The following is a 27,966-nucleotide window of genomic DNA, read 5'->3' on the forward strand; positions in this document are numbered from 1 at the left end:
CCGAAGCTATTTTTTATTATTTTTATTTTTTTAGTGAGTGGTGACGTGGACCAATGAGAATTGGGGTATCAAGATTTCTCTGTTGACCTGATAACAGAGGATCCGAACTCAAAACGCTAACATTCACTGAGGTGTGTAGTATACCATTCTCTTTAGTTCCCTTTTCTTTTCTTTTTTAATTTATTCGTGACCTGTTTTTGGCCATCTATATATCACATTCACTGCGGTGCGTAGTATACCGTTCCCTTTAATCCCTCCCCTTTTTTATTTTTTTTAATAAATTCGTGTTCTGTTTTTGGCCATCTATATATATATATATATATATATATATGGAAAAGGTATTATGCGCTCGAACTTACGATAAGCTCTCGTGAGGTTGAACTGTGTGGGCCCCACCGTGATGCGTGTCGACCATCAACACCGTGTATTTGATGGGTCCCCTCTAAATTATGGGATATCCCAAAAATCAGCTGTATAGGGAACTCAGGTGGGCCATACCATCTAAAATCATGTGAAGACACCGTTAAAACATATAAAAGCACTTGGCGGGGCCCACCTGAGTTTTGAATGCTGCTGAAACTTGGTCTGAACCCTCATCCAAGTGGGACACACATAATGGATGGGCTGGATTTGCAAACCACATCTCGATTGGCCCAAAAAGTGATTATGAATGTTTTAATGGTGCACGGCCCCTCCCCACTTCTGTATATGGTGTGGCCCAATAAGTCACGGATTGACTTTATTTTTGAGACCTAGGCTCACGATGGAATGGTGCATCTGACTGATGGGGTAGATGTTCGAAACGCATCACGGTGGGGCCCACACAGCTCGACCTCATGGGACGGTCTTGTCTCATGATAGGTTGGAGGTATAAACATCTACAGACTGACCCAAGTCATTGTTATTATTATTATTATTTTTAATTTGAAAGTTTGGGGAAATTGGGTGGAATCAAGAAATGCTACCCGGGTGGAGCAGAGCAGTTTCCAATCTCTCCAAGCTCGGTTTACAGAAGAGAATGGAATCTCCAAAAGATATTTACCTCATCTACCGGAACTATTCCAGGGTCGCTGCAGCAGCAGCGACTGCAACTATGGCTGATTCCGCTCCAAAAGGGGTCTCCGGCAAATCAGAGGTATGAACGAACACTTCTCACTTCCGATTTTACATTAAATACTGCCGCCCAGATCGAGGCTCTAATTTACCAGTATTTTGAACTGGGTTTGTACTGGATTGTGCATATTGGCTACTATAGATTGACAGCCGATGTTTCTGGTTTTTCTTTTAATTGGTTTTGCTGAATTGCTGTTGTCAGATGTTGCTTTTAGGACCTGGCAATATGTTAGGTAGATGAAGAATGCCCACTTCTAGCTTATGATAATATTGCTGTAGATGATTTGGTAATGTTCACGTGATGGGGGACATTTGAATGAGCATCCGTATTACAAACCTGCCTCTACCATAAAATTCCCCAAACAGTTTTTGGTGTTATTAACAATGCATTGAATTTGGTTTTGCTTTGGATCACACATAGCAGTTAAGAATGCTACTTGCAGGTGGCTGTCTGCAAATGCCATATGCAATCCCTTCAAATGCGCAAGTGTGGAACATGCAATGTTTGAAGTATTAGTATCGCTATAAGTTTCACCGGCTGAGGATACGGAAACAATATTGATATCGCCGATAACTGGAAATGCAAGGAAACATTAGGGAGACATGGGGAAAGTGGTTGAATTTTTCAATGAAACTTCAAGGGATGCTAAAATACACATATTTACATATTTAGGACTTAAAAATTGCAAGAATAATGCATGCATGATAAGTTTCTATTTAATGGGGGCTTAAAAGCATGTGCTATCACAAGAAACCAGTCCAACCATCCCATCCATCATAACTATCCATCCAACCATCCAACCTTCCAACCTTCCATCTAAACTTCTATCGATATTTCAAAATATTGACAACACATGATATTTCACTGAGAAATTGTCGACAACTGGAAAGGAAACTAAAGACTGTGGTCTCGATATAACCCTTGTTGCGTTAACGATAATATCGCCATATGATCATTATTATTGTCGACAATTTGAACATTTCATACAACCATGTGCCCATAAAAAAAGTTGAAATGGATTTTTTTTTTTTTAAATAAACAATTTTTTAATAATTTTGATACATTGACAATATTATCAAATTGCCGATACACTGGTGATACAAGTGACACTTGGAATTTACACATTCAAAAATATTGGAATACATTGGCGATACTAGCGATACATGTTTAGTTGTGGGGTTTGCTTGGCTAGTGGGCAAGAACAGAGTGCTCACGGTGGATAACTTGAGGAAAAGAGGGATGATCATCACTAATGTATGCTTGTGTTGTGTGACTAATGAGGAATCAGTGAATCACCTATTTATCCATTGCCCCTCTATCAGTCATATTTGGACAGATATTCTCTCTCGTTTTGAAATGGCTTGGTTCGCCTCTAATTCGACAGGAAGTCTTTTAAAGGCTTGGCATGGTACATCGTTGGGAAAGAGAGAATGAAGCTATGGAGAATGGCCCTTCTTGCTGTCTGGTGGGCAGTATGGGAAGAAAGAAATGGCAGATGTTTTAACGGGACCTCAAAATCAGCGGAATATGTAGCTTCTAGAGCTAGAATGTTAGTTGTTGAGTGGCCAGTTAATGTCGATAAATTAAAGGGATGTAATTTGCTGTTCCTAGGTGTGTAGTAGGCTGTGTAGCTCCCTCGGCAGTGCAGCCTCGTTTCTTATGTTTTTCTCTCTTTTATTAATATAATCTGTGACTTTTCAAAAAAAAGAAAGAATTAATGTAGATTGAAGCTCAGATATTGATTTGTCTAGAAATTTAGGAGTAGTGACATTGCTTCTTGTTTTTTTGTTTTTTTTTTTTTTAAATTTTTTTAATAAAGATTTGCAGAGTTTTCATCATTAATTTTCTGTGAGACAGGGTTTGTCGCATTGACTCGTAGATTAAAAAAATCTTTTAAAAAAAATAATCTGTAAAGACACGGCTTCTGGTTTTTTTTTTTTTCTCCTGGACGATGATGCATTTATTAAAGAGAAACCAAAAGCTACAGGCAGCCAAAGCAAAAAAGTAAAGAAGAAAGATAGAAGCAAGACCTATATAGACCTGAAACAAAAGAAGGAAAAAAAAAGGAGAAAAACCTAGAACTACAAAGGAAGACACAACAGTTAGCAACAGAAATATCTAGAATTGGGTAGAGATTAGCAAGGTCAGGATAGGACTTCCAAAGGGGAGAGTTGCCACACCAAACGTTGTCCTAGAACCTAACCCTAGATCCATCCCCGATAGCAAATCCCGAACCATCAAATAGGGCTGGGGCCACCCGAGCTGCCGATTTTTGAAGGAAAGAAGCCCTGTACAGAGATAAAGACCACTCGCTTCCAACGTGTATCCTGACTATCATCGCTATGATATGTGTGCTAGCCTGCTTCCAACCTTTATGCTGGCTATCACCGCTTTTGTGTGCACGTGCGTGCACGCTTTGAATGTTGATGCTGAGTTGCTGACTATTATTGCTTGTATGTGCATGTGTTTGTGTGTGTGCATGTGTGTGGTTGTGTGCTGTGCGCAGGCTGGTGCATGCCAGGTGTGTGTGTGGAGGTTTTATCAGTCTATGTTGAGCTGGGATATCAGTGGATTATGCATGTGTGGAAGTTTTATCTGTCTATGTTGATATGGGCTACCAATGGATTATGTTTGTCAGTTATACATCGATCTGTCAGACTAGGTGTAGTGAAATCACTTCTTAGGTTATCATATTTTTATTTTCCCAAGAGATCTTTTCTGGTTCTGTTCATTTTTCTTAAGTTTCGGTGTAATTTTAGTTCTTGTAACTGTATATAGTGCATTATGTTTCTTTTAAAATTTTTTGCTCAAGCTGTTTGCAAGCAAATGTAAGCAGTTTAAATATGTTCACATCCGTTTGCTGGTATGATATCATGCAAGTGGCAGGTGGACAGTTTATTTATAGCATCACTCTATTTCATGCGTTAACCCGGTGATGCTTGCAGTTTGCTAGAAATCTGTAAGGTGCTTCTGATTACCTGATGCCAAAGTCGTTATGTTTCAACAGGTGAGTTTAAATGCTATGTTTTGGTCAAAGCCCTGTTCTCTGGCTTTGGCTTCTGACTCTCCTCTGAGAGTAGAAGAGCCTAAATATGATGGCATTCGATATATCATGCTCAAGTTATTGCTGTTTTATAGTAAACAGAGCAAATCAATTAGAGGGGCAAATGTGGTATATCGACGCATCATTTCACAAGTTGACAGACCTGCAATTTATGATGGTGAGCCTATTTTATAATATTCAGTTGAAAGAGAAGAATGTATCCCTTGCTTTGCTTATTCTGGCATTCATGTTGCTGAGATTTATGCATTCTATTTGTTTCACTCTGTATAAGGCAGGTGCAATTCACAGACAGGAAACTATAAGTTACTAAGTTTCCATAGGTCCAGTTTACTGAATTCAGAAGTAAGCCATGTTGAAACCAAATGTCTTTAAGGGCATGTTTGGATTAGGAGTAGATTGGGGGAAGGCAAGGGAAAGCAAAATTGTGACATAAGGGGATGGTGAATTGACATCAACGCTAGGGGTAGGAAACCCATTGTACTTGTTTGCTTTGCAATAAAGAAGTCCTGAAAATGTTTTTCTTTAGCATTTGGAAGTGTTTGAGTTGCAATTTTCGAAGGAAAACCCTATATCCCTCGAAATTTTTCATTTAAAACGTCACATCAAAGAGAAATATTGATGCAGGACATGAAATTTAAATATGATATACAAGATTTCAGGCTTAAATCATACTGATTCAGAACAATCACATAATAATTCCACATCCCACAAAAAAACTCAAACATTCAAGTAAAGGGGAATCTGCACGGGTCCAGGCCTACACAGGCTGGGACTGGATCAATAAAATTATGGACTAAACGATGCTCAAAGGAAAATAGAAATCAGCCACACATACATAATAATCAGTCCTTAATCCAAGGGATTCCCCAATTTCAATTCAAGGAACCTTAAGGTGAGAAATGGGCAAATAAATTAGGGATAATACAATCTAGGGCTAGGGTTTATGAAAACTGGTATAAAAGAGAGAAAATAAGAAGGAAAACCTGAATCAACAAACGTCCACGCGTGCGGACAACAGCAGAGCCTGACGCACGTGCGCACGAGCCTAGATGCACGTGCGAGAGGGGCCCGTTTCTCAAAACAGACTCCTAGGCCTTAGTCGGCCAGGGGAGGTCTCTAAACCCTCCAAGTTTTGTGGCGATCCAACGTACGATCGAGGTGTAGTGCTCCGTCGAAGTTTCGGCCCTCCTGCAAGGTTAGATTATGGAAACTAATTATAAAGAGACGAACAACTGCAAAACAAGTGGATTTGAGGCGATGATGGTCGTGGAATGGATGAAATAAGATGGAGGGGCGTATTGGGATAAACGTGGCTTCGCACTACGGTAGTTAGCCCTTTGAAAAGGGAGGGCCTCTCATCCATTTGAATTTAGCCTTTCGAAAAGGGAGGGCTTCGCACCCACTTAAAATTTTCCACGACTCAGAAACTGAGAGAGTAGACAAATATGCAAGAATTTTTATTCAACTTCAATGAAAAAAAGAACTATAAGGGGTGCCTATTTATAGGAAAACCCTATACCTCACAACTCGCGCCATGTGCGCAACCTGTTACTTGGCAATGAAGTAATTTAAAATAAAAATTAATCAAAGAAATCTAAAGCGTTCATGATATTCTAAATAATATAAATGAGCAAAACCTAAAATATGAACTTAATCCGACTAGTGGGTCACGATTATGAGATCCCATGATGAGTTTTTCTTGACTATCGGGCCCAAACTTCGTCTTCTAACTAGGAGACCCTCCTTGGATGTCGTCATCAAGCCAGATTGACAGTGGAGCCCTCCTTCGTATGTACGTGCGTAGGGGGGGTGGCGTGTGTGCGCATGTGCGCATGATCATCAATTCTCCCCAGCTGCGAAGATTTCGCTATTGGCGAAATAAAACTCCTGAACCGCTTCAGGATGTCAGGATCAAGTCTTTAAAGCTCCTCCTTAGTGAGCCACGTGTTATTGGAAGCTGGGCGTGACTTTTATTTAACTAGGTACTTCTGAAACCCGCCGTTCGACATTGAAATTATCTGATGGTCAAGGATATCCTCTATTTCCTTTATGGGTGTGCGAAGGGTAGGTATGAAAGGTAGATGCTTGGAAGAAAGGTCTGGAAGAGGCCATGGTTAATGGGATAAATTTGGAGAATCAGGATGAGTGGGTGAAGGGCCGGACAAAGTATCAGTGGTCCCTTGAAAAGTAACTACATCCTCCACGTTGAATGTGGAACTAATTCCCATGAAAGGTGGAAGATCTACCTCATATGCATTGAGACCGTTTCGTTTTATAATTTTGAAGGGTCTAGCGCTACGCGCGTGTAACTTATGAATGGCCCCTGGAGGGTACCGCTCGGACTTGATGCGGACTATTACAGAGTCCCCAATATTGAATTCTTTGAAACGTCTATGTTGGTCTGCAGAAAATTTGTAATGTTCATTACTAATAGTGATCTTTTGCCTGATTTCTTGATGTAATGAATGTATGTGATGCGCAAAAGACTCTGCAGTCTTTGATGGCCTATGAGACAATGACATAGGGACAAGATCAATAGGCTTCCAGGCTTGTAACCAGTAACGACTTTAAAAGGATTTAGACCTATGGACCTATTGACAGAACTATTGAATGCAAACTCGGTTATGGGTAGTACGGTGTCCCATGTCCTGGTATGATCCCCTACTAAATATTGAAGTAAACTCCCTAGGCTCCTATTAATCACCTCAGTTTGGCCATCGGTCTGAGGGTGGTAAGCAGAAGAAAATTGGAGCATAGTATTCATTATGTGCCATGGTGTCTTCCAAAAGTAACTCATGAATAGTACGTTACGGTCAGACATTATGGTTCTTGGTAACCCATGCAGTTTGACGACCTCACTAAAGAACAACTTGGCAACATGAGATGCGTCGGAGGTATTAGAATAAAGAATGAAGTGGGCCATCTTAGAGAAACGGTCCATGACAACAAATATGAAATCATGTTTACGGGTAGTCTTGGAAAGTCCAAGCATGAAGTCCATACTGATGTCTTGCCAAGGGATGAATGGAACTGGCAAATGAGTATATAATCCTGTATTTTGTTTCTTTTGCTTTGCCAGTTGATAAGTACAACGCTGCCTTATAATTTTGGCCACGTCTCGCTTGAGGCTTGGCCAATGAAACCTATCCTCCACTAGGGCAATGGTCTTGTCTCTACCAAAATGACCCGCAACCCCTCCTGAATGTAACTCCCAGATAAGAAAATCGTGGAGGGAGGTGCGTGGTATGCACAAGCGGTCACTCCTAAACAAATATCTGTCTAAAATCAAGTACTCACTACTGGCTCCTGATGGACTCTCTAACAACGACGCATACACAACTCCGAAGTATGGACACTCTGAATACTTGTCTTTGATGCGCTTGAGGCCCGTAGCTTCAATGCTTATGGAGTTGAGTAATGCAACTCGACGACTCAACGCGTCGACAGACTTATTCTCTACACCGGCCTTGTGCTTAAGCACAAAAGTGTACTCTTGAAGGAATTGAACCCACTTGGCATGCCTAGGGTTCAATTTCTTCTGAGAGTTCAGATATTTCAAGACCTCATGATCTGAGAATAAGACGAATCCTTGCGGTAATAGATAATGACGCCAATGACGTAGTGATTGCACTACCGCATAAAATTCTTTGTCATATGTGGAATATCTTAGTTTCGCTTCATTCAATTTCTCACTAAAAAAGGCGACATGGTGCCCTTCCTGACTAAGTACTCCTCCTATGCTGACTCCTGACGCGTCACATGCAACTTCAAAAGCTTTTGAGAAATTAGGAAACCGCGTGCCTGGAGCTTCGGTCATCTTGACCTTTATCTCCTTGAAGGCCTTTGAGGCTGCCTTCGTCCATTGAAACTCTCATTTTTTATGCAGTCCGTGATGAGAGCTATAATGGAACTGAAACCTCGAATGAGTCGCCTATAAAAGGTAGCTAAGCCGTGAAAGCTGCGCACCTCATGAATATTGCGGGGTTCGGGCCAATTGACGATGGCCTTAACCTTCTCGGGATTCGTCGATACGCCCTCAGCTGACACAATAAAACCTAAGAAGATCACACTACTAGAAAAAAACGCGCACTTCTTTAGGTTGACGTACAACTTCTCGACCCTAAGGATCCCATAAACCTGCCTCAATGGTCGAGGTGTTGCTCCTTGGTTATGCTATAAATTAAGATATCATTAAAGTATACGACTAGGAACTTTCCCATGAAGGGCCTCAATACTTGGGTCATCACAAGCATAAAAGTGCTTGGGGCGTTAGTTAGCCCAAAAGACATAACTAGCCACTCGTATAGGCCATCCTTTGTTTTGAACGCCGTCTTCCACTCATCACTAGGGCGTACACGGATTTGGTGATAACCACTTTTGAGGTCAATTTTTTGAGAAGATAGTAGCATTGGCCATCATGTCTAACATATCATCAAGACGCGGTATGGGAAACTGATACTTGACTGTTATTTTGTTGATGACTCTACTATTAACACACATTCTTCATGTGCTATCCTTCTTAGGTGTAAGAAGGGCAGGCACGGCACACGGGCTCATGCTCTCTCGACTGAAACCTTTCTCTACGAGCTCATCAATCTGCTTCTTCAACTCATCGTGCTCCTTTGGGTTCATTCTGTAATGCGGGAGGTTTGGTAGAGTCGCCTCAGGGATTAAATCAATGGCATGCTGTATATCCCTCATAGGGGGAAGCTCATTCGGTAGATCATTAGGGAAGACATCACGAAACTCATGCACTACCTGAATGGCTTCAGTGGGTAACTCTACATTAGCCTCTAGTACACTCTCCCTAGCCACAAGGGCGTATACCATCTAGTCCGCCTCCGTTTCTCGTTCAAAGTCTTTGGCATTTAGGATATGGAGAGGTTTGGACTTGGACTTCGACTCTTTTACTTCTTTTGAGCCGTTTACACCACTCTGTATGGTGGAATCTTTTCCAGTCGTATTCTTGGGTGGCAGAGGATTTAGCTTGACCTTCTTACCCTCAAATCAGAATGTACACACATTTGAACGACCAAATATGGTGACATCCTTGTCATAGAGCCATGGTCTGCCCAGAATGATATGGCCAACATCCATAGGAACAATATCGCACCACAATATGTCTTTGTATGATCCAAACTGAATAGGAATAAGACAACGACGTGAGACTGGAATGGAAGTTTCGTTAACCCAGGAGACTTTATATGAGGGAACTATGCAGTGTTATTAAAATCCAGCAATATAGTTGACAAAATAAGGGACTGTGGACTCCTAAAAGCTGCATGTGATGGATTGGATGCATGAAGGACTCAACAAACTAACCCTAAATAAGTAATGTATTCCCCTATAAGAACCTTAAGCTTTGATACCAAATTTGATGCAGGACATGAAATTTAAATATGATATGCAAGATTTCAAGCTTAGATCATACTAATTCAGAACAATCACATAATAATTCCACATCCCACAAAAAAAGCTCAAACATTCAAGTAAAGGAGAATCTGCATGGGTCCAGGCCTACACAGGATAGGACTGAATCAGTAAAATTATGGACCGAATGATGTTCAAAGGGAAATATAAATCAGCCACACATGCATAATAATCAGTTCCTAATCCAAGGGATTCCCCAATTTCAATTCAAAGAACCCTAAGGTGAGAAAATGGGCAAATAAATTAGGGATAATGCAATTTAGGGCTAAGGTTTATGAAAACTGGTATAAAAGAGAGAAAATAAGAAGGAAAACTTGAATCAGCAAACGTCGACGCGTGCGGACAGCAGCAGAGCCTGGCGCACGTGAGCACGAGCTTGGCCACACGTGCAAGCGGGGCCCGTTTTCCAAAACAGACTCCTAGGCCTTGGTCTCCAAACCCTCCAAGTTTTGTGGCAATCCGACGTACGATCGAGGTGTAGTGCTCTGTCAAAGTTTCGGCCCTCTTGCAGGGCCAGATTCTGGAAACTGGTCGTAGAGAGACGAACAACTGCAAAACAAGCGGATTTGAGGCGAGGATGGTCGTGGAATGGATGAAATAAGATGGAGGGGCGGATTGTGATAAATGTGGCTTTGCACCACGGTAGTTAGCCCTTCGAAAAGGGAGGGCTTTGCACCCACTTGAATTTAGCCCTTTGAAAAGGGAGGGCTTCGCACCCACTTGAAAATTTTCACAACTCAGAAACTCAGAGAGCAGAAAAACACGCAGGAATTTTTATTCAACTTCAATGAAAAAAAAAGAACTATGAGGGGTGCCTACTTATAGGAAAACCCTATACCCCACAACTCGCGACATGTGTGCAACCTATTACTTGACAATGAAGTAAACTAAAATAAAAACCAATAAAAGAAATCTAAAATGTTCATGATGTTCTAAATAATATAAATAAGCAAAACCTAAAATATGAACTTAATCCGATTAGTAGGCCACGATCATGAGATCCCATGACGGGTTTTTCTTGACTATCGGGCATATTCTTTTGAATCAAACTTCGTCTTTTAACTAGGAGGCCCTCCTTGGACGTCCTCATCGAGCCAGATCGACGGTGGGGCCCTCCTTCTTCGTACGTATGTGCGTAGGGGGGGCGGCGTGCGTGCGCGTGTGCGTATGATGTCCCCATCAAATATCTTTTTCCACCAACTGACTTTTTGGAAAAAGGTTTTACTCTGTTGACGGAAAGAAATCGATTACCTTCTCCTTTTATGTTTCTCAAACAGAAGAAATGTTACATAAAGGAGAACTGTTTGCTTTCTAAACAGGCGCTAAGAGCAAAAGACTAGTAGTCTAATGGTCACTACCATTTCTCTCCCATGTCAAGAAAACTCAACTTCACTTGTGCTTTTCTAAATGAAGATAACAATTTCGCTTGGGATGAATTGGCAGTAAAAAAATTGAAAGAAACTCTTACACATGGCTATCCTGTTCATCCACATATATGTATATATTCTAGATTTCTTTATCGTGGAAGTTCAAGTGGTTTCTCCTAGTTTTTGAGTATTGGGGTGATCTTTGTCATCCACATTTAGTTACAGCCACCTTAGATCAGCAGTTCCTCTCTTTTCCTGTTAATTGGCCAAGTACAAAGTAACAAAGCTGAGCCGCTGAGGTAGCGGCCCAGCTACACCCAAGTAAAAGGAGATTACAACCCTTAAGCTTATCGATAGTGGGGGCCCACTTGATAATTAACAACCTTGCCCTTTGAGATATAATCTCCACCGATTTGCTCTCATTACGAAAGCATCTACCATTTCTTTCTTCCCACACGAACCACCAAACATCAAATTAATATGCATTTCACTTATCTGGGGGTCCTTATTGTAGGGAAAGAGGAGATGAATCCTCTCAATGGTCTCCACAATCCCCATAACCAATTACACAAACCAGAACGAGAGATCAATTATAAGAGGAAGAACTCAAAAAATAACAAAATAAAAGTATTAAAAATAATCAACATATAATGTTCAAATTCGTTTTCTCCCCAAGGCCATATCTTGAACTACCTAAATAACTGTAGAACTCTACAATCTAACACTGAAACACTCCTTACCCAAGTTACTATCATGTTAGGACCTTCTAAAGCCTATTACTTCCAAAAATAGACTTAAATTGGGGTGATACTTGCCTATAGTGGAACTTCACTATAACTATTCCAATTGAAATTTGAAGAAATCAAAATAATCTTTGACCCATAAAACTAACTAATTAAGGACTTTAACTAGGTAGCTTGCTAGCCAAGCTGACTTAGAAACTGATTTTACTTGACCAAGCAACTAACCCAACCATGGTTAATTTCTAACTCTATGACCCAACATGGAAAACTTCTTGAATTCGTAAGTCTATGATGTGATGACAACTAAATAATAGGACTACCATGTGATTATAGGGACTGCATTTTAAGTTGTGTGGCACTAGGCTAGGAGAAAGAACTCAAGAGTCATTTGCTTCCTAGAATTTTAAAAGGTGGAGATAAAAGTGGTTCCAGGAAATCGATTATCCAAGAAAGAGATTATGCCTAATGTGTTACGGTGGGAAAGCCATTCTGATGAATTTAGAAACTCTATTTGGGTATTGGGAAAGAGTTGTTACGAACTTGGCTTGCCTTTATAATGTTAAAAAAGTGTGACCATTGGAGGCAAATTAATTCCCCGAGAATATGCTCCCCAACTTTATGAAGGATTCATAAACAGCTTTTTACATGAAACGAATTCCCACAATAATCCATTTCCTACCATTTCCTAGCATCCAAACAAGAGAATACTAATGGATTCCGTTTCCATAGAGGCTACTTTCCAGGCAGTCAAATGAACCCTTAAAATTTGAGAATTCTGAATATACTATAGTAAATTCGTAACCTCCTTGGGACGGATCCTAATTTGCAAGCACCTAACTTAAGAACTCTTTTAAGTCCAAAACACTCTGAACTCAACTTATCACCATACGAGGACTTTCCAAAACATATGACATCCCTAAAGTTTTAGCTTTGCATAGAACTTGCCTACCAAAAGAAATCATCAATACTTTCCTAAAATCAACTCCTATTTAGAACCAACTAAAAATAAACATAGAGATTTATCTTGGGAAACAAGTCTCACAAGCTTTGACTTGACCCAATAGCTAATCCAACTATGGTTAGGTTCCAATTCTACATCCCAACTGAGATCAAACTACTCTTTCTGACTGCTTGTGGGGATCGCCATGGGGATCTGGTTGATAATGGAAACTGATTCAAACCATTGACATGCCAGTATGCCACTATAACTTGTAGTCAACCCAAGTCAGTTCCAACTTTGGTCTGCAAGTCCCTTTCCCATGATGACTTAATAGGAAACCATGTCAATGTGAGAGGTCTCGTCTCAAAAATCTTAGCACTACTTGTGGGGAAATGACTATTTTTATCAGGTGTAAGGAAAATTCCAGTGCTGAAGCATAAGAAGATTTCAGTCTTCCCCTCATAAGAGGATTTCAGTCTTCCCCTACCAGTAATGAAACTTGTGCCTTGGTTTTTCTTTCTTTCTCAAGCAAGAAATCGGCATAAAATAGACGCCCAAACATATTGTTTCATGTGTAGCTACCATGTTCATCTGTAGAGCTAGCAGAAGATGTTATGATAATTTGCTCTCTATATTTATTTGTGTTTCATATGAAAACAAGCATCAAAAGACAAATTTAGTGAAGTATGAGATGTTGTCTTTTCATGCCTTTGAATTTCAACATTCAACCATTTTTAAGGGCTTATCTTGCCTCCTGATATGCTTACTCTATCATGGCTGCATTATATTTACTGAACTCATATTAACGCTCAAATTATTGATTTTTGTTTCTTTCTCTGTGCAGTATTTCAATTGGAAAAAACCTTCAAAACATCATTTTCTTTGCTTGTACTTCATATGTGGCTTTGTTTACGGCGTTTGAAAGACGAGGGAAAGGAAGGTGTTGAGTTCGGACAATACCTATACGAGATTTATAATCATGATTTGGAGCTGAGAGTGTCTAAAGCTGGGGTGAGAACAGCTTCTTCAATTGATCCTAAATGCAAGTTAGCTTAGTTAATTAATTATTTTTATTTTATTTTATTTCATGCGAGTGAACTTTATCACATCATTAGTTGAAAGTCAACTAGAGTAATTTTCTTGCTTAAAAAAGAATGTGGAATTTGAATTAGCATTTTGGAAGCCATATAGCAGCAGATCGGCTATCACTTATCTTTTTAGCAATAAAAGATTCCTCAAAATGGAGAGAAATGCAGTGCTAATGAATATCAAATAACCCAGACCCCAGACATGATTGGTCTGAGTTAGGGGCTATAGGCTACTCGGCTAGGAAGTGAACATTGAGGGACTCACCCTTGTTCACCAAAACTCTGGAATACAGTCAATGTACAAATCTCGAAGGCTTCACTTACAAGATAAGCTTTGGTTGCAGCAGTGTGTTGTGAGTATGGGCATCTTTCGCCTCTAACATTTAAATGGCACTAGTACATAACTAGCACAATTGACAATTTTGGGTAGAGGGATCTGTCAAGCTATGTTGAGCAGACACGGATACATACATTGATGCGAGCTGGTCCTACTTGCAAGTGTATAAACGCAGGAACGAAGTGGGCCCCACATGATCATGTGGACCCATGAGTCACATACCCCTACGACCTTTGCTTCAAGTCCCTCCCTTTTTTTGGAATAAGTTGACTAAAATACGCTTGCTAATGCCTTTTGTGAAATTTCCATAAGCAACCAGTGTGAGGGTTTGACTTTTTCAGGAGCAACTAGTGTGTGTGTGTGTGTGTGTGTGTGTGTGTGTGTGTGGATCTCTAGTAACCAACTAGATGGGTTCATCCATGGAGCAACCTTTTCTTATCTCCCATCTTCTCTTCATTCTTTTTCTTATCTTTTCATCAGTCCCCCAAAACCCTAACCTTCAAAACCCAGCAACTACCCCTTTTAGCCCCAACATCCTAGCCACCACACCATCAAAACCAATCCTTACATCTCCTATTATGGCTGTCCATTTCTTCCCACCCTGAGACCTCTATATTTGATTTTTCCCCAAAAGCCCTTTAAACCAAATTAACCCTGGCTATGTGTCCATCCACAACCCTAGAACCCAAACCCAAAATATAGCCCTTCCCATCAACCCAATCTCGATCTTGCACTTTCCCAACTATAATCTAAAACATTAACTCCCAAACCAACCTTTAGCTTGTGATTGATTTTCATCCATCTTTAGATCCACTCCATACAAATCTAAATCGACCTATATTACCAACCATTCAACCTCTGATGTCTTTATTCGTGCAGTCAAGCACCGATGGTGCAAGAAACTGTTCAAATCTGCATCTTAGATCAACGATTGGATCTATTTAGATCTACATCTTTGGGCCATTGTGTCTCAGTGCTCCCTATCTCAGATCTATGGTCCGATCTATTTAGAGTTGCATCTTTGGTCTGCTGTATCTCAGCAGCCCATCTCTTAGATATTTACGATCAGATATCTTCAGACCGGCAGCTTTGGCCTTCTGTGTCTCAAAACCTAATCTCTAAGATTTATGTTCAGATCTCTTCAGATCTGCATCTTTTACTCACTGTGTGTCAGTGCCTCTTCTCGTAGATCTACGATTGGATCTATTTAGGTCTACATCTTTGGCCTGCTTGTCTCAACACCCCAACTCTTAGATCTATAATCAGATTTGTTCATACCTACATCTCTGGCCTGATGTCAGCACCCCATCTCTTAGATCTACAATCAGATCTGTTCGGATCACCATCTTTGGCCTGTTTTAGCTCATAATTCCTCCTCCTAGATCTTTGGTCTGATGTGTCTTACAGCTCCTCATTTTGTATCTATGATCAGATCTATTCACATCTCCAGCTTTGGACTGTTGTGTCGATGCTCCATGTTCACGATCCTTTTATTATCTGAGATCAGTGTTCAGTCCACACCTGATCTTTAAGTTAGATTTGCTGATCCCTGAACACATCAATGGTCAGTTATGCCTGAAATTTGAGATTAATATTCCATGTGATCTACCACTTGAATAGTGATATGGGTTTGCGATCTATGTTCGGATCTGCCTGTTCATGAGCTGGACTTGTCTATAACATGAAATGGCATAGGAAATTGTGAATAATTTTTGAGGACCTTTATAACAAAGGATGGATATTGCGATCAAACAAATTAGTGTCATGAACAAGAGTTTCACCACTTGGTTGAATGCTTTAGCAGGCTGGGACCATGATAAAGTTAGTAGGAGGCACAACTATGACCTTTGATCATCCAGCAACAACTCTTGGATGAATATGAAAACAAAGGATGGTCACCCCAGGCATATGACTGACAAAGCCTACAACTAGGGTTGGCAATGGGCGGTGCCTGCTTCACACAAAATCAATATTTTGAATAGGCACGGGCCGGTTGGCGCAGCCCAGTTGTCCCGGCCTGATCAATTCAAAATTTGGGCCTGAACAAGCTGCAGGCCTGCTCACTGGCAAGGCTAACAACAATCACGAACTTGAAATAAACTTGGGATTCCAACAACCTCGCTACTGCAAAAGATTCCGAGGGCAATTGTTCTCCCTTTGATGCAGGACATGGAAAATTAAATATGATATGCAAGATTTCAAGCTTAGATCCTACCAATTCAGAAACAATCACACAAATTCCACGTCCCACATGAAAATCCAAACATTCAATTAAAAACGGGAATCTATGCGGGTCCAAGCCGACACAGGCTAAGACTAGACCAATAAAAATTATAAATCAAACGATGTCAAAGGGAAATAAAATCAACTACTCATGCATAAAAATCAGTCCCTAATCCAAGGGATTCCCTAATTTCAATTCAAGGAACCCTAAGGTGATAAAAATGGGCAAATCAATTAAGGATCATGTAATCTAGGGTTAGGATTTATAAAAAAGCGGGTATGAGAGGATAAAAACCTGAGCCAAAAGATGATCCCGCGTGTGGACAACAACAATGGCCCAAACGGACATGCGTGTGATCCCGGCTGCACGTGTGTGGGGCCCACTATTCAGAAAAAGGCCACCTTGGCCCTGGTTGGCCAGGGATGGACTCCAAAACCCTCAAATTTCAGCTCGATCCAATGTACGGTTTGTGCGTGGTGCTCTGCCAAAGTTTCAGCTCGCCTGCGGGCCGAAATTTGGAAACCTGCTGTAATGAAGAAATCTGATGCAACAAAAGGATAAATTCGAAGTATGGATGGTGGGGGAAGATGGAAAAAAAGATGATGGAAGATGGGGGTGAATTGGGATTGATGTGGCTTTGCACTACGGTAGTTAGCCCTTCGAAAAGGGAGGGCTTCGCACCCACTTTTGAATTCTTCCACAACTCACGAAGAGATGAGAAAAATAAAGCAGGAATTTTTTTTATTAACTTCAATGAATGAAAAGAACTACAAGGGGTGCCTATTTATAGGGAGAACCCTATACCCAAAAACTTGTACCATGTGCGACACCTATTACTTGGCGATGAAGTAAACTAAAATAAAAACCAAACAAGGAAATCTAAAGCGTTCACGATGTTCTAAATAATAACAATAAGCGTTCACGATGTGCTAAATATACAACGAATCCGACGAGTGGGCCACGATCATGAGATCCCATGGTGGGCTTTTCTTGACTATCGGGCCACCTTTCTGAACCAAAACTTGACTTCTAGCTAGGAGGCCCTCCCTGGACGTTGTCATCGAGCCAGATTGATGGTGGGGTCCTCCTTATACGTACGTACGTGCGTAGGGGTGGCGGCGTGAGTGCGCGTGATGTCCCCATCAATTCTCCGGTTGTAAAGATTTCGCTACTGGCGAAATAAAACTCCTGAACCGCTCCAGGATGTCGGGATCAAGTCTTTGAAGCTCCTCCTCAGTGAGCCACGTGCTGTCTGAAGCTGGGCGTGACTTCCATTTAACCACGTACTTTTGAAACCCGCCATCCGACGTTAAAACTATCTGATGGTCCAGGATATCCTCTATTTCCTTTTTCGGTGTGTGAAGGTTCGGTATGAGAGATAGAGGCTGAGAAAATGAGTCGGGAAGGATAAGTATGGGAGGTAGAGGCTAGAAAAATGAGTCGGGATGGGTAGGTATGGGAGGTAGAGGCTGGGAACATGGGTTGGGACGGGTATGTATGGGACGTAGAGGCTGGAAAAATGGGTTGGGAAGGGTAGATATGGGAGGTAGAGGTTGGAAAAATGGGTCGAGACGGGTAGGTATAGGACGTAGAGGCTGGAAGGGTCGGGAAGGGTAGGTATGGGAGGTAGAGGCTGGGAAGAAAGGTTAGGAAAAGTAGATATGGGAGGTAGAGGCTGGGAAAATAGGTTGGGAAGGGGCCATGGTTCAAGGGATAAATATGAGGAATCAGGATGAGTGGGTGAAGGGCCGGACAAAGTATCAGTGGTCCCCTGAAAAGTAACTAAATCCTCCACATCGGATGTGAAACTAATTCCCATGGAAGGTGGAAGATCTACCTCATACACATTGAGACCGTTTCATTTTATAATTTTGACGGGTCCAGTGCTACACGCGTGTAACTTACGAACGGCCCTCGAAGGATACCGCTCGGCCCTGATGCAGACCATCACAGAGTCCCCAATATTGAATCCTTTGAAACATTTATATTGGTTTGTAGAAAATGTGCAATGTTCATTATTAGTCATGATCTTCTGCCTGATTTCTTGATGCCATGAATGAATGTGATGCGCAAAAGACTCTGCAGACTCTGACGGCCTATGGGACAGTGACATAGGGACAAGATCAATAAGTTTCCTAGGTTTATAATCAGTAACGACTTCACGAGGACTTAGACCTGTGGACCTATCGACAAAATTATTCAACGTAAACTCGGTTGTAGGTATTACGGTGTCCCATGTTCTGGTGTGCTCTATATCCCTCCTAGTGGACTCATCCGGTAGATCATCAGGACAAACATCACGAAACTCATCCACTATCGGAATGACCTCAGTGGGTAACTCTACACTAACATCTGGTGCACTCTCTCCAGTCACAAGGCTGCACATGTTGTACCCCTCAAAATAGTGGTCTTGATGTCCCTCATGGGGTGGGTACACGGGTGCACCCCCATAACTAATTCCTTGGCCAACTCCATTCATTGGTCTATCCTTTAGGTCACCTGCCTGAGATTGGACATCTACCCTAATGGTGGGGTTTGTCCTGTCGATGGTCTTTAGTCGGGCATTGCGTTCATCAAGCTGTTCAAAGCATTGGTCTATTTCTAAGCGCTTAATCATAAACTCCAACTTCTGGGACAACTTGTTTAGTGACTCTTGCAATTGTTTTATGTTTAGTGTAGGGTGCCAACCAAAATTTAGCAATATAATTGTCAAAATATAAGAGTTTTTTTTAAAAAAAAGAATCGACCTAGTTTCTAAAAAACGAAAAAGGAAAGTTTCTAAAGAAACAAATTAGGAAAGCTTAAAAAAAAAAAACAAATTAGAAAAGTTTCTAAAAAAAAACAACCTAGTTTCTAAAGAAAAAGAAAAAAGGAAAGTTGCTAAAAATAGAAAGTAAGTTAGTTTCTAAAATAGAAAAAGGAAAGTAAATTAGTTTCTAAAAAAGAAAAAGGAAAGGAAATTAGTTTCTAAAAACAGACAAAGAAAGTTTCTAAAAAATTAGTTTATAAAAAAACAGAAAAGGAAAGTTTCTAAACCTAGAAATAGAAAACTAAGTTAATTTCTAAAATAATTCAAATAAGAGGATAACAGAAAATTTCAGCAACTTATTTCAGGGTTTATGGACCTCTAAACAGCCATATATGATGAGAATTGATGCGTAATGGACATAAACAACCAAACCCTAAACATGTAATGAATTCCCCTACAAGAACCCTAGGCTTTGATATCAAATTTGATGCAGGATATGAAAAATTAAATATGATATGCAAGATTTCAGGCTTAGATCCTACCAATTCAGAAACAATCACACAAATTCCACGTCCCACATGAAAATCCAAACATTCAATTAAAAAGGGGAATCTATGCGGGTCCAAGCCGACACAGGCTAGGACTGGACCAATAAAAATTATAAACCAAACGATGTCAAAGGGAAATAAAATCAACCACTCATGCATAAAAATCAGTTCCTAATCCAAGGGATTCCCTAATTTCAATTCAAGGAACCCTAAGGTGATAAAAAGGGGCAAATCAATTAGGGATCATGTAATCTAGGGTTAGGATTTATAAAAAAACGGTTATGAGAGGATAAAAGAGGATAAAAACCTGAGCCAAAAGATGATCCCGCGTGTGGACAGCAACAATGGCCCAGACGGACGTGCGTGTGATCCCGGCCGCACGTGTGTGGGGCCCACTATTTTAAAAAAGGCAACCTTGGCGCTGGTCGGCCAGGGATGGACTCTAAAATCCTCAAATCTCAGCTCGATCCGATGTACGGTTTGTGCGTGGTGCTCTGCTGAAGTTTCAGCTCGCCTGCGGGCCGAAATCTGGAAACCTGCTGTAATGAAGAAATCTGATTCAACAAAAGGACAAATTTGAAGTATGAATGGTGGAGGAAGATGAAAAGAAAAGATGATGGAAGATGGGGATAAATGGGATCGATGTGGCTTCGCACCACGGTAGTTAACCCTTCGAAAAGGGAGGGCTTCGCACCCACTTTTAAATTCTTCCACAACTCACGAAGAGAGGAGAAAAATAAAGCAGAAATTTTTTTATTAACTTCAATGAATGAAAAGAACTACAAGGGGTGCCTATTTATAGGGAGAACCCTATACCCAAAAACTTGCACCACGTGCGACACCTATTACTTGGCGATGATGTAAACTAAAATAAAAACCAAACAAGGAAATCTAAAGCATTCACGATGTTCTAAATAATAACAATAAGCAAAACCTAAAATATAAAACCAATCTGACGAGTGGGCCACGATCATGAGATCCCATGGTGGGCTTTTCTTGACTATCGGGCCATTTTTCTGAACAAAAACTTGACTTCTAGCTAGGAGGCCCTCCCTGGACGTCGTCATCGAGCCAGATCGATGGTGAGGTCTTCCTTCTACGTACGTACGTGCGTAGGGGTGGCGGCGTGAGTGCGCGTGATATCCCCATCACCCTTGACAGGATTTTTCAAATTATCTTAAGAAAGGATGAAAGTTCCACAACAAGGACCCCACCAGGCATGAAGATTGAGATCTCATATTACAACGGTAATCTGGACTCAAGATTTTCAGTGACTGGCTGGAGCGCATGGAAAGATTTTCTGATGGCACGAAGTGGGCTGCACTTTGCAGCTTTGAAATTTAAGGGTGCAGGGAAAAATTTATGATACACTGTGGAAGAAGACTGGTAATGTTGTGGCCATTCTCCAGAGGGTAACATGAAGGTGGGGTTGAAGCAAAGATTTTTGCCGCTGGACTCTTTTTAGAAGATTTTCAGTTGTGATATGAAAAGCACAATGAATTGATGAAGTGAAAAGCATTTGAGCTTCCAGTCAAACTAATAAGCAAGGTGATGCATTGAGAACTAGTCTCAGATTTATGGATAATTAGAAATTAATTCTATGCAAAAGCTTATGCATAGTCATCTTCGTTGGAAACAGAAGTAAAATCCTGGAAAGTGGGTTGCAGGTTGATCTTAGCCTGCCATTTGCATTATTTTTGTAATAGTTGAGTTTCCTCTCTATTTGACATGCTGGCATTTTTATTTATGGTCCAAATTCTTAACTAGGTTACAAATTTTAGGAAATGGAAGTGGACTCAATTAGAATCATGCTTGTAGACAGTAAATAAAATTATTCAGAATGGAGAATCATTCAAAGCAGCAAATGTGTATTGTTTATGGAAGTTTATAACTTCTGTATTCATGACATCTCTGGCAAAAGGAAAAAAAAGAAGATGTACTGATGACATGCAAATCTCTCCCCATGGAGTTTATAGAAATTATTGGCCAGCAAAACTGCTGACTGATTTTGGCTGTGTAGTTTAATTGAGAGTAAATCACAACCATGAATGATGCTTCCTAATATTCTTAATAAAGAAGACACCCTCTAATTGCAGCTACATTTCTTTCAAGTCCAAAGTATGTAATTGCAATTTGGAGAGCAGAGCCCCAATACGAATGCCAAGGAAATTACAATTTGCTTATTTCCACTAATAAAAATTGCACTGGATGGTACATCCAAGTGCAACCTTAAGCTGCTCAATGACTTATGGACTCGTTGAGAAGTTCGTTCCGATATGTAAATTTATTCAATGTTTTGTCCTTTTCTGCGGTTGGGTGACAGGTGAACTTGCTATTGAGTAAATGGATGAAGGATCTGGAGAAGATATTCTATGGAAACATTGTTGCGTATGATGCTGCCATGCTTCCTGAAGCTAAAAAGGATGAGCTTTCAAATGTGATTTGGAGGTAAGGTTTCCATCAAAGCTAGGTCAAGTACTTGAACAACATAAATATTTCATTTCAGAGTTTGGACTGGATCACTGATGGACTTTATTGTAGAAATCTGGAATTGCATTTTTCACCTTATTTTAATAGTTAATTAAGCGTGAACTATCCAAAGGGAGATTTCTGCATAGAAGGAATCATAATGAGGGCTTTAAGTTGGTAGAAATGATCAAGGAGTACTTCCCCACGATTCTGATCTAGAGTATTCTCTTATCCATGGATTAAAGAAATGACTATCGGGAACAACGTAATCCTTTATTTTTTATTTTTACCACCAGGATCTTGTCTTCCCTTGCTTGGGCTACCCAGCTCTCGAAGAAGACTATAGTCTCGTCCACGAATTGGAGGTTAGAAAGAGGAAGCATAGAATGGGCCATGAAAACACTATCCATTTCCCATCTATTACAACCTTTGATGAGGCTTCTACCTAATTATACCATAATTATGAGGAGTTAGGGGAGATGGGATCACCTTGACATAAGCCTCTCGAGCTCTTAAAGTAGCCACGAACCATTGAGAAGGATTGAGAAAGTCGTTGTTTTGGTCATGCATCCTTCATCTAGCTAATCCATTTATGGGAGAAGCCAAACCTCTCAGATCTTGTTACATAGGTAGCAATGCTTTCACAAGATTGATTTTCTATTAGCTTATTTCTCTCTCATCTCATTCTGTCATTTTTAGTTATGTTATTAGATTCACAATCTCTACCTTGTTGGCAATACTTTCTGTCAGGACACTGGGAAGTTGATATAAATTAGTGCTCTTTACTTTTCTTCTTCTTCCCTTTTTTCCCCCATTCAAATGTGTGCTTTTCATGTGAATTGCTATGTCGACTCTTGAAAATAAAGTTAAATCGATGTTGGGGATGATGTCTGCATGCTTTAACAATCTGTAATGATACCATTGCAGGAATATTTTCTCTGATGATGGTTCCGAGATGCCAAATACTGCTGCTCTCAGTGCAGTCCAGGCATGTTCTTTTCTTCCTCTTTAACTCTTCACTTAAATAAGGCCATGCATTCAACTCATGGTTTGATGGTTTTTGTGGCATCTTATGCATGTTAAATATACCAAATGAAGACCATTCGTCTGTGATAATTCCTCCTCAATATAACCGACCATGTAGACTAGCATGCCTCTAATAAGAAGCTTGGGCTTTTCTTCTTCTTCTTCTTCCTCTCTTCTTCTTTTTTCATTTCCTGACCATAGCAGCTTCTAATGAATCCACGTATAGAAACTACAGTACTCAGATGCTTGTGTTGGATCAAACTATCTATGCCAAGTTGCCAACACAATTTGATACTGATATCGGATGCAGTGAAGTTCATCCTTAGCCACGTCTTACATATTCCATGGCCATTGCCAGTGGTCCCCTTTGTGCCTCTAATGCATTCTTAGATAGCTATTATGTCAGACTGGGAGCTTGTGCATGTATCTGTAAGTGGGTTTCTGGAAAATACGGACTCGTATACCAGATAGCCATTATGTCAGACAGGGTTTGTGCATTTATCTGTAACTAGGTTTCTGGAAAATACAAGACTCACATCCTTGTCTGCATGCACTTGTGCATTTTAGCTAACAAATCACACCTGTGTTGGTTCATGCAAAGGACTGAACAGGCAAGGACAAAACATAGCAATGACTGTGAAAATACTACTTTGATGTAGTTAATGTCTTGAAAAGAATGTACCACATGATAGTTGCATTTTCTGTGGAGGAAGAGGAACAGAAAGCATATGAAGTTTGATCAGTTCAGATGGCAAACATTTAAAACTGAAATTACCTCATATCTGTAGCTTTCTATGGATCGTCTATAAATGACCATAAACTCAGTGAACCTGGCTGAGCAAATTGGCTTCTTGGTCAATGTCTCTGAATACCAATTCCAAGCTGTCTTAAAATGAAATTGTCCAACTCAGATGATTTTTATAAATTTGGTTGAGATGCTCAGTGACTCAGCATTGTTATTGGTGATAAGAACTCGAAATAATTTCATAGTATTATCACAAGTGCATGTGCAGGAATCAACAAAATCGGGTGCATTGTTATTGGTGAAGAGAGATTCGAAGGAAAAGATAGTCTCTCAACAGAAATTTCCTGGTTCTATGAAAATCTGTTGGCTTCTGATAACTGGGTAAGGCCAAAGCTGGATAACTTAGAGTTCAACCGCTTTTCTGAGGCCCAAGCAGCCTCGCTTGAGGCCCCCTTCATGTTGGAAGAAATCAAAATGGCTATTGATTCGCTTGGTAAAGACAAAGCGCCAGGTCCAGACGGTTTCCCGATGAATTTTTTTTCATTCTTTCTGGGAAGTTCTAAAGGGAGATGTCATGAACTTCATGGGTGAGTTTTACCTCAGGGGGTGCTTGTCGTCTGAGCTTGGTGTCCTCAATAGCCATCATCCCGAAGGTTTCCAGGACGGAATCTTTAAGAGATCTTCGTCCAATAAGTCTTATAGGAGGGCCCTAGAAGATTCTAGCTAAGGTCTTGGCGAATCGGCTGCGGAATATTATTGGCAGCATCATCTCAGATAATCAAAGCGCATTTATTCTGGGTTGGCAGATCTTAGGCAGTGCTTTAGTTGCCCATGAACGCTTGATTCAAGACACAAATCAGGTGCAAAAGGAGTTATTTGCAAGTTAGACATTGAGAAAGCCTATGACCCTGTCAATTAGACTTTTCTCCATTACATGATGGCCAGAGTGGGATGTGGGATGAAATGGAGAAGCTGGATTTGGGAATGTGTCAGTTCGGCACGTTTTTCGGTCCTTGTTAATGGCTCCCCAAAGGGATTTTCCAAAGGTTCTCGAGGCCTTCGTCAAGGGGACCTTTTGTCTCCTTCTCTCTTCTTGTTCATGGCAAAAGCGTTGGGCAGAATGCTTATTAAGGGTCAAGATGAAGGCCTCTTCCACTGATTGTCTATTGAAAGAATGTCTAGTCCTATCTCTCACTTACAGTAAGCAGATGACACTTATATTTTGTGATGCGTCTCCAGACATGGTAGAAAAGTTGAGTACTATCATCAAATGCTTCGAGGTTGTTTCGGGTCTTAAAGTAAATCTGTCCAAGAGCAAGATGTTTGGGGTTTGGATGGAGCCTAATGAAGTGCGGGTTTTGGCCGACATTTTTGGTTGTGCGGCAGCTTCGTTCCCGGCTTCATTTGTGGGTCTCCTGCTTTGCATGGGCAAAGCGTCTTTGGGACAAGGTGGTGGAAAAGATTTCAACAGATGTTGGCTCGGTGGAAAGCCCACTATCTTTCAATTGGTGGTCGGAATACCTCGATCAAAGTAGCGTTATCCATTCTTCCTTTATATTTCATGTCGCTTTTCAGGTGCCCGACGTCCATGTTGGCCAAATTTGACAAGCTTAGGCGGAACTTTCTGTGGCAAGGCATTGATGAAAAGAAAAGGTTTCTCCATCTTATTTGGCAAGAAGTTTGTAAAGCATACAACGATGGAAGGGGCAGGGATAAAGGATCTTAAAATTGTAAATAGGGCGTTACTGGGTAAATGGCTTTGGCGTCTTCAATAGGAGGTTGGGGGGCTAGAGAGTCGTCTACTTACAAAGCCTGTGTGTTATGAAAAGGGGTATGCTCCATGAAGGTGGCGTTCTGGCAAGGTGTGGGGTTCTCCTTGGGTAATGGTGAAAAAGTCAGGTTTTGGGAGGACATTTGGGTGGTGATGCAGCACTTAAAGAACTGTATCTTTCCATTTATAGCCTAGAGCTGGATCCTTCCGTCTGTGTAGCGAATTGCTTCTCCTGTGTTGGAGCGGTTGTGTGGGAGCCTCCTTGTAGTTGCTTGCTTCGGGACGAGGAGGTTCAGGAGTATGTCAATCTCTTGGAATGCATTTATCTTCCGGTCCTAGTTGAGTTTGAATCGGATAAGATGACTTGGAAAGTTAACAACTCCAGCCATTTCTCGGTCAAATCTTTTTGTTCTCTTTTGCGGTGCTGATCAGCGAAGAGCTGCATCGAGCACACGCTTCATGTGGTCCTATCCTGTTCCCCCTGAGATGGCAGCTTTTGGGTGGCTTGTTGGTAGGAAGAAAATGCTCACTGTGCATAATTTGCAGAAAAGAGGCACGACGATCCCAACTGTCTGTATTGTGCATGCAAAATGGAGAGTCGGTGAATAATCTCTTCTTGCATTGCCCATTTTTGGGGCCAATTTCGGCAGATATTATGGGTCGTTTCAGAATCTCATGGAGTCTCCCATGCTCGGTCAATCTTTGCTTGCTTGATTGGCAGGATCTTTGCTTGTTGCACGACGTGGGTCTCGGTCTCCCTTGTAAGATGCTTTGGAGGATGGCTCTTCTTGCTATTTGGTGGGCATTATGGGAAGAATGGAACGTGAGGGGCTTCAACAACTCCAAGAGATCTGTGGAAGCCCTGTCTCATAGAATTCTATCCTTCATCATCGAATGGGCTTCGGTTGTGTCCAAGTCAAGGGACTGTAGTTTGGAATTTCTTGGGTTGTAATTGAGTTGCTGTCTCAGGGGCTCTCTTTGCTGTTTGTTGTTTGTTCTTCGTTTTCTTTTTGTGCAGCCTTTGTTTTGCTGTGCCTTTAATAAAATTCGTCATCTTTCAAAAAAAAATAAAAAATCTCAGTGACTCAGCCGGGTTGAATGAAATAGAAAGAGTGAGAGACTGATTTCAAGTCCAAGTTCTTTTTATATTGCTGCTATAAAATGTTTGTGCAACTCATTTACTTGGAAGAACCATCCAAATTAACTAGTTCATCATATGTTTATGAATTCATGAGCGTCGCATTATCTGTGTCAGCTGAATAGAAAACCTACTAAAATACAACTGTTTTCTTTTTAGTCATTGTAGTTTTGGTGATTGATCCTCCCGCTGAGAAATTAATCTACCCTTGCTATTTCTTGTTACATTTCAGGCCATGTCGAGGTATGCTCGCCGGGAGTCTACTTGCTTGTCATTAACAGGTGACCTGCATTCTTTTCCCATTTTCACATCTTATTCACATTGTTGTCTTTTTGGATGGAGTTACCATGCGATCTCCTTTGTTAGCGTTTCTTGATAATTTTGTGCGTTCTTTTAAGCTTCATTTTGGATGGGATTCACAGATAGTTCTTCTCAGGGAACATGTGGGGTCCACAACCACCATATCATTTTTTATTATTTTTTTTAATGTCATTTTCTGGGACGCTTTCTGCAAGACAAAAATAATGGGAGAAGCAGCAAGACTGTTCTTGTGGGAACTGTTTCCTGAGAATAATTATTCTCAAATCACTGTCCAAATGAACCTTAGGGCCTGTTTGGGTGCAACTTAAAAATGAATTCATCTCATTTTAGTTAATCGTAATTATGTATTTGAGATTAATCTTGATAACCAACAATCATGATCTCTAAAACATTATTAGGATTTACTAAAATGAGATGAACTCAATTCTTAAGTGGCACCCAAAGAGGCCTTTAGAAATTGCAAGTAGAATCCTTCAACAGTTGGGTCTCATTCGCAACTTGTTTCTTGACGAAGTTTTGGATTTTCCTTTGGATGGACAGACAAGGAAGCTATATTGTCTGGTAACTTCATGTTCACCTTGCTGGGAAACCAATCAACAGAACCAGCTAATATACCAAAATGAAACCAAGGGCTGTGGAAGGTAATCGCATGATGCTGTGGATTTAAATAGAATCTTATTTTTTTATTTTTTTTTGAAAGATAAATAGAATCGCAATATGCATCCCCATTACTTTAAGAAAACAATTGTAAAGCTTCATAAATCACCGTAAATATATTTTTTGGGTGATAATGATGTAGCAGATGAATGTGCTCTTTGGTATGGATTCATACAACTTGGAAGAAAATTTGGCTCTGTTGCTCAACTGGAATGCATCTTTTTGGGTTTTTTCA

At 40.7% G+C, this 27,966-nt stretch overlaps 1 protein-coding gene across 1 annotated transcript; it reads left to right on the forward strand.

Annotated features, from left to right (window-relative positions):
• The first annotated feature begins 110 nt into the window (after nucleotides 1–110).
• LOC131232911 (uncharacterized) lies at nucleotides 111–27,938 on the forward strand. Its single transcript, XM_058229437.1, has 8 exons — nucleotides 111–131; nucleotides 957–1,135; nucleotides 4,122–4,335; nucleotides 13,503–13,669; nucleotides 21,928–22,052; nucleotides 23,001–23,061; nucleotides 26,986–27,034; nucleotides 27,615–27,938. The coding sequence occupies exons 2-8, from the start codon at nucleotides 959–961 to the stop codon at nucleotides 27,695–27,697; spliced, it is 876 nt and encodes a 291-aa protein (XP_058085420.1). The 5' UTR covers nucleotides 111–131; nucleotides 957–958; the 3' UTR covers nucleotides 27,698–27,938.
• The last annotated feature ends 28 nt before the right edge of the window (nucleotides 27,939–27,966 follow it).

This window comes from Magnolia sinica, chromosome 18, assembly GCF_029962835.1.
Source record: "Magnolia sinica isolate HGM2019 chromosome 18, MsV1, whole genome shotgun sequence".
NCBI lineage: Eukaryota > Viridiplantae > Streptophyta > Magnoliopsida > Magnoliales > Magnoliaceae > Magnolia > Magnolia sinica.

Bases quoted from the DNA above. Each gene is read 5' to 3' on its own strand.
- LOC131232911 (XM_058229437.1), top strand. From the start codon at position 959: ATGCTACCCGGGTGGAGCAGAGCAGTTTCCAATCTCTCCAAGCTCGGT. The intron at 13,670-21,927 runs GTGAGAACAGCT...GTTGGGTGACAG, and splicing joins TGAGAGTGTCTAAAGCTGGG to GTGAACTTGCTATTGAGTAA. The intron at 23,062-26,985 runs GCATGTTCTTTT...GTTACATTTCAG, and splicing joins CTGCTCTCAGTGCAGTCCAG to GCCATGTCGAGGTATGCTCG.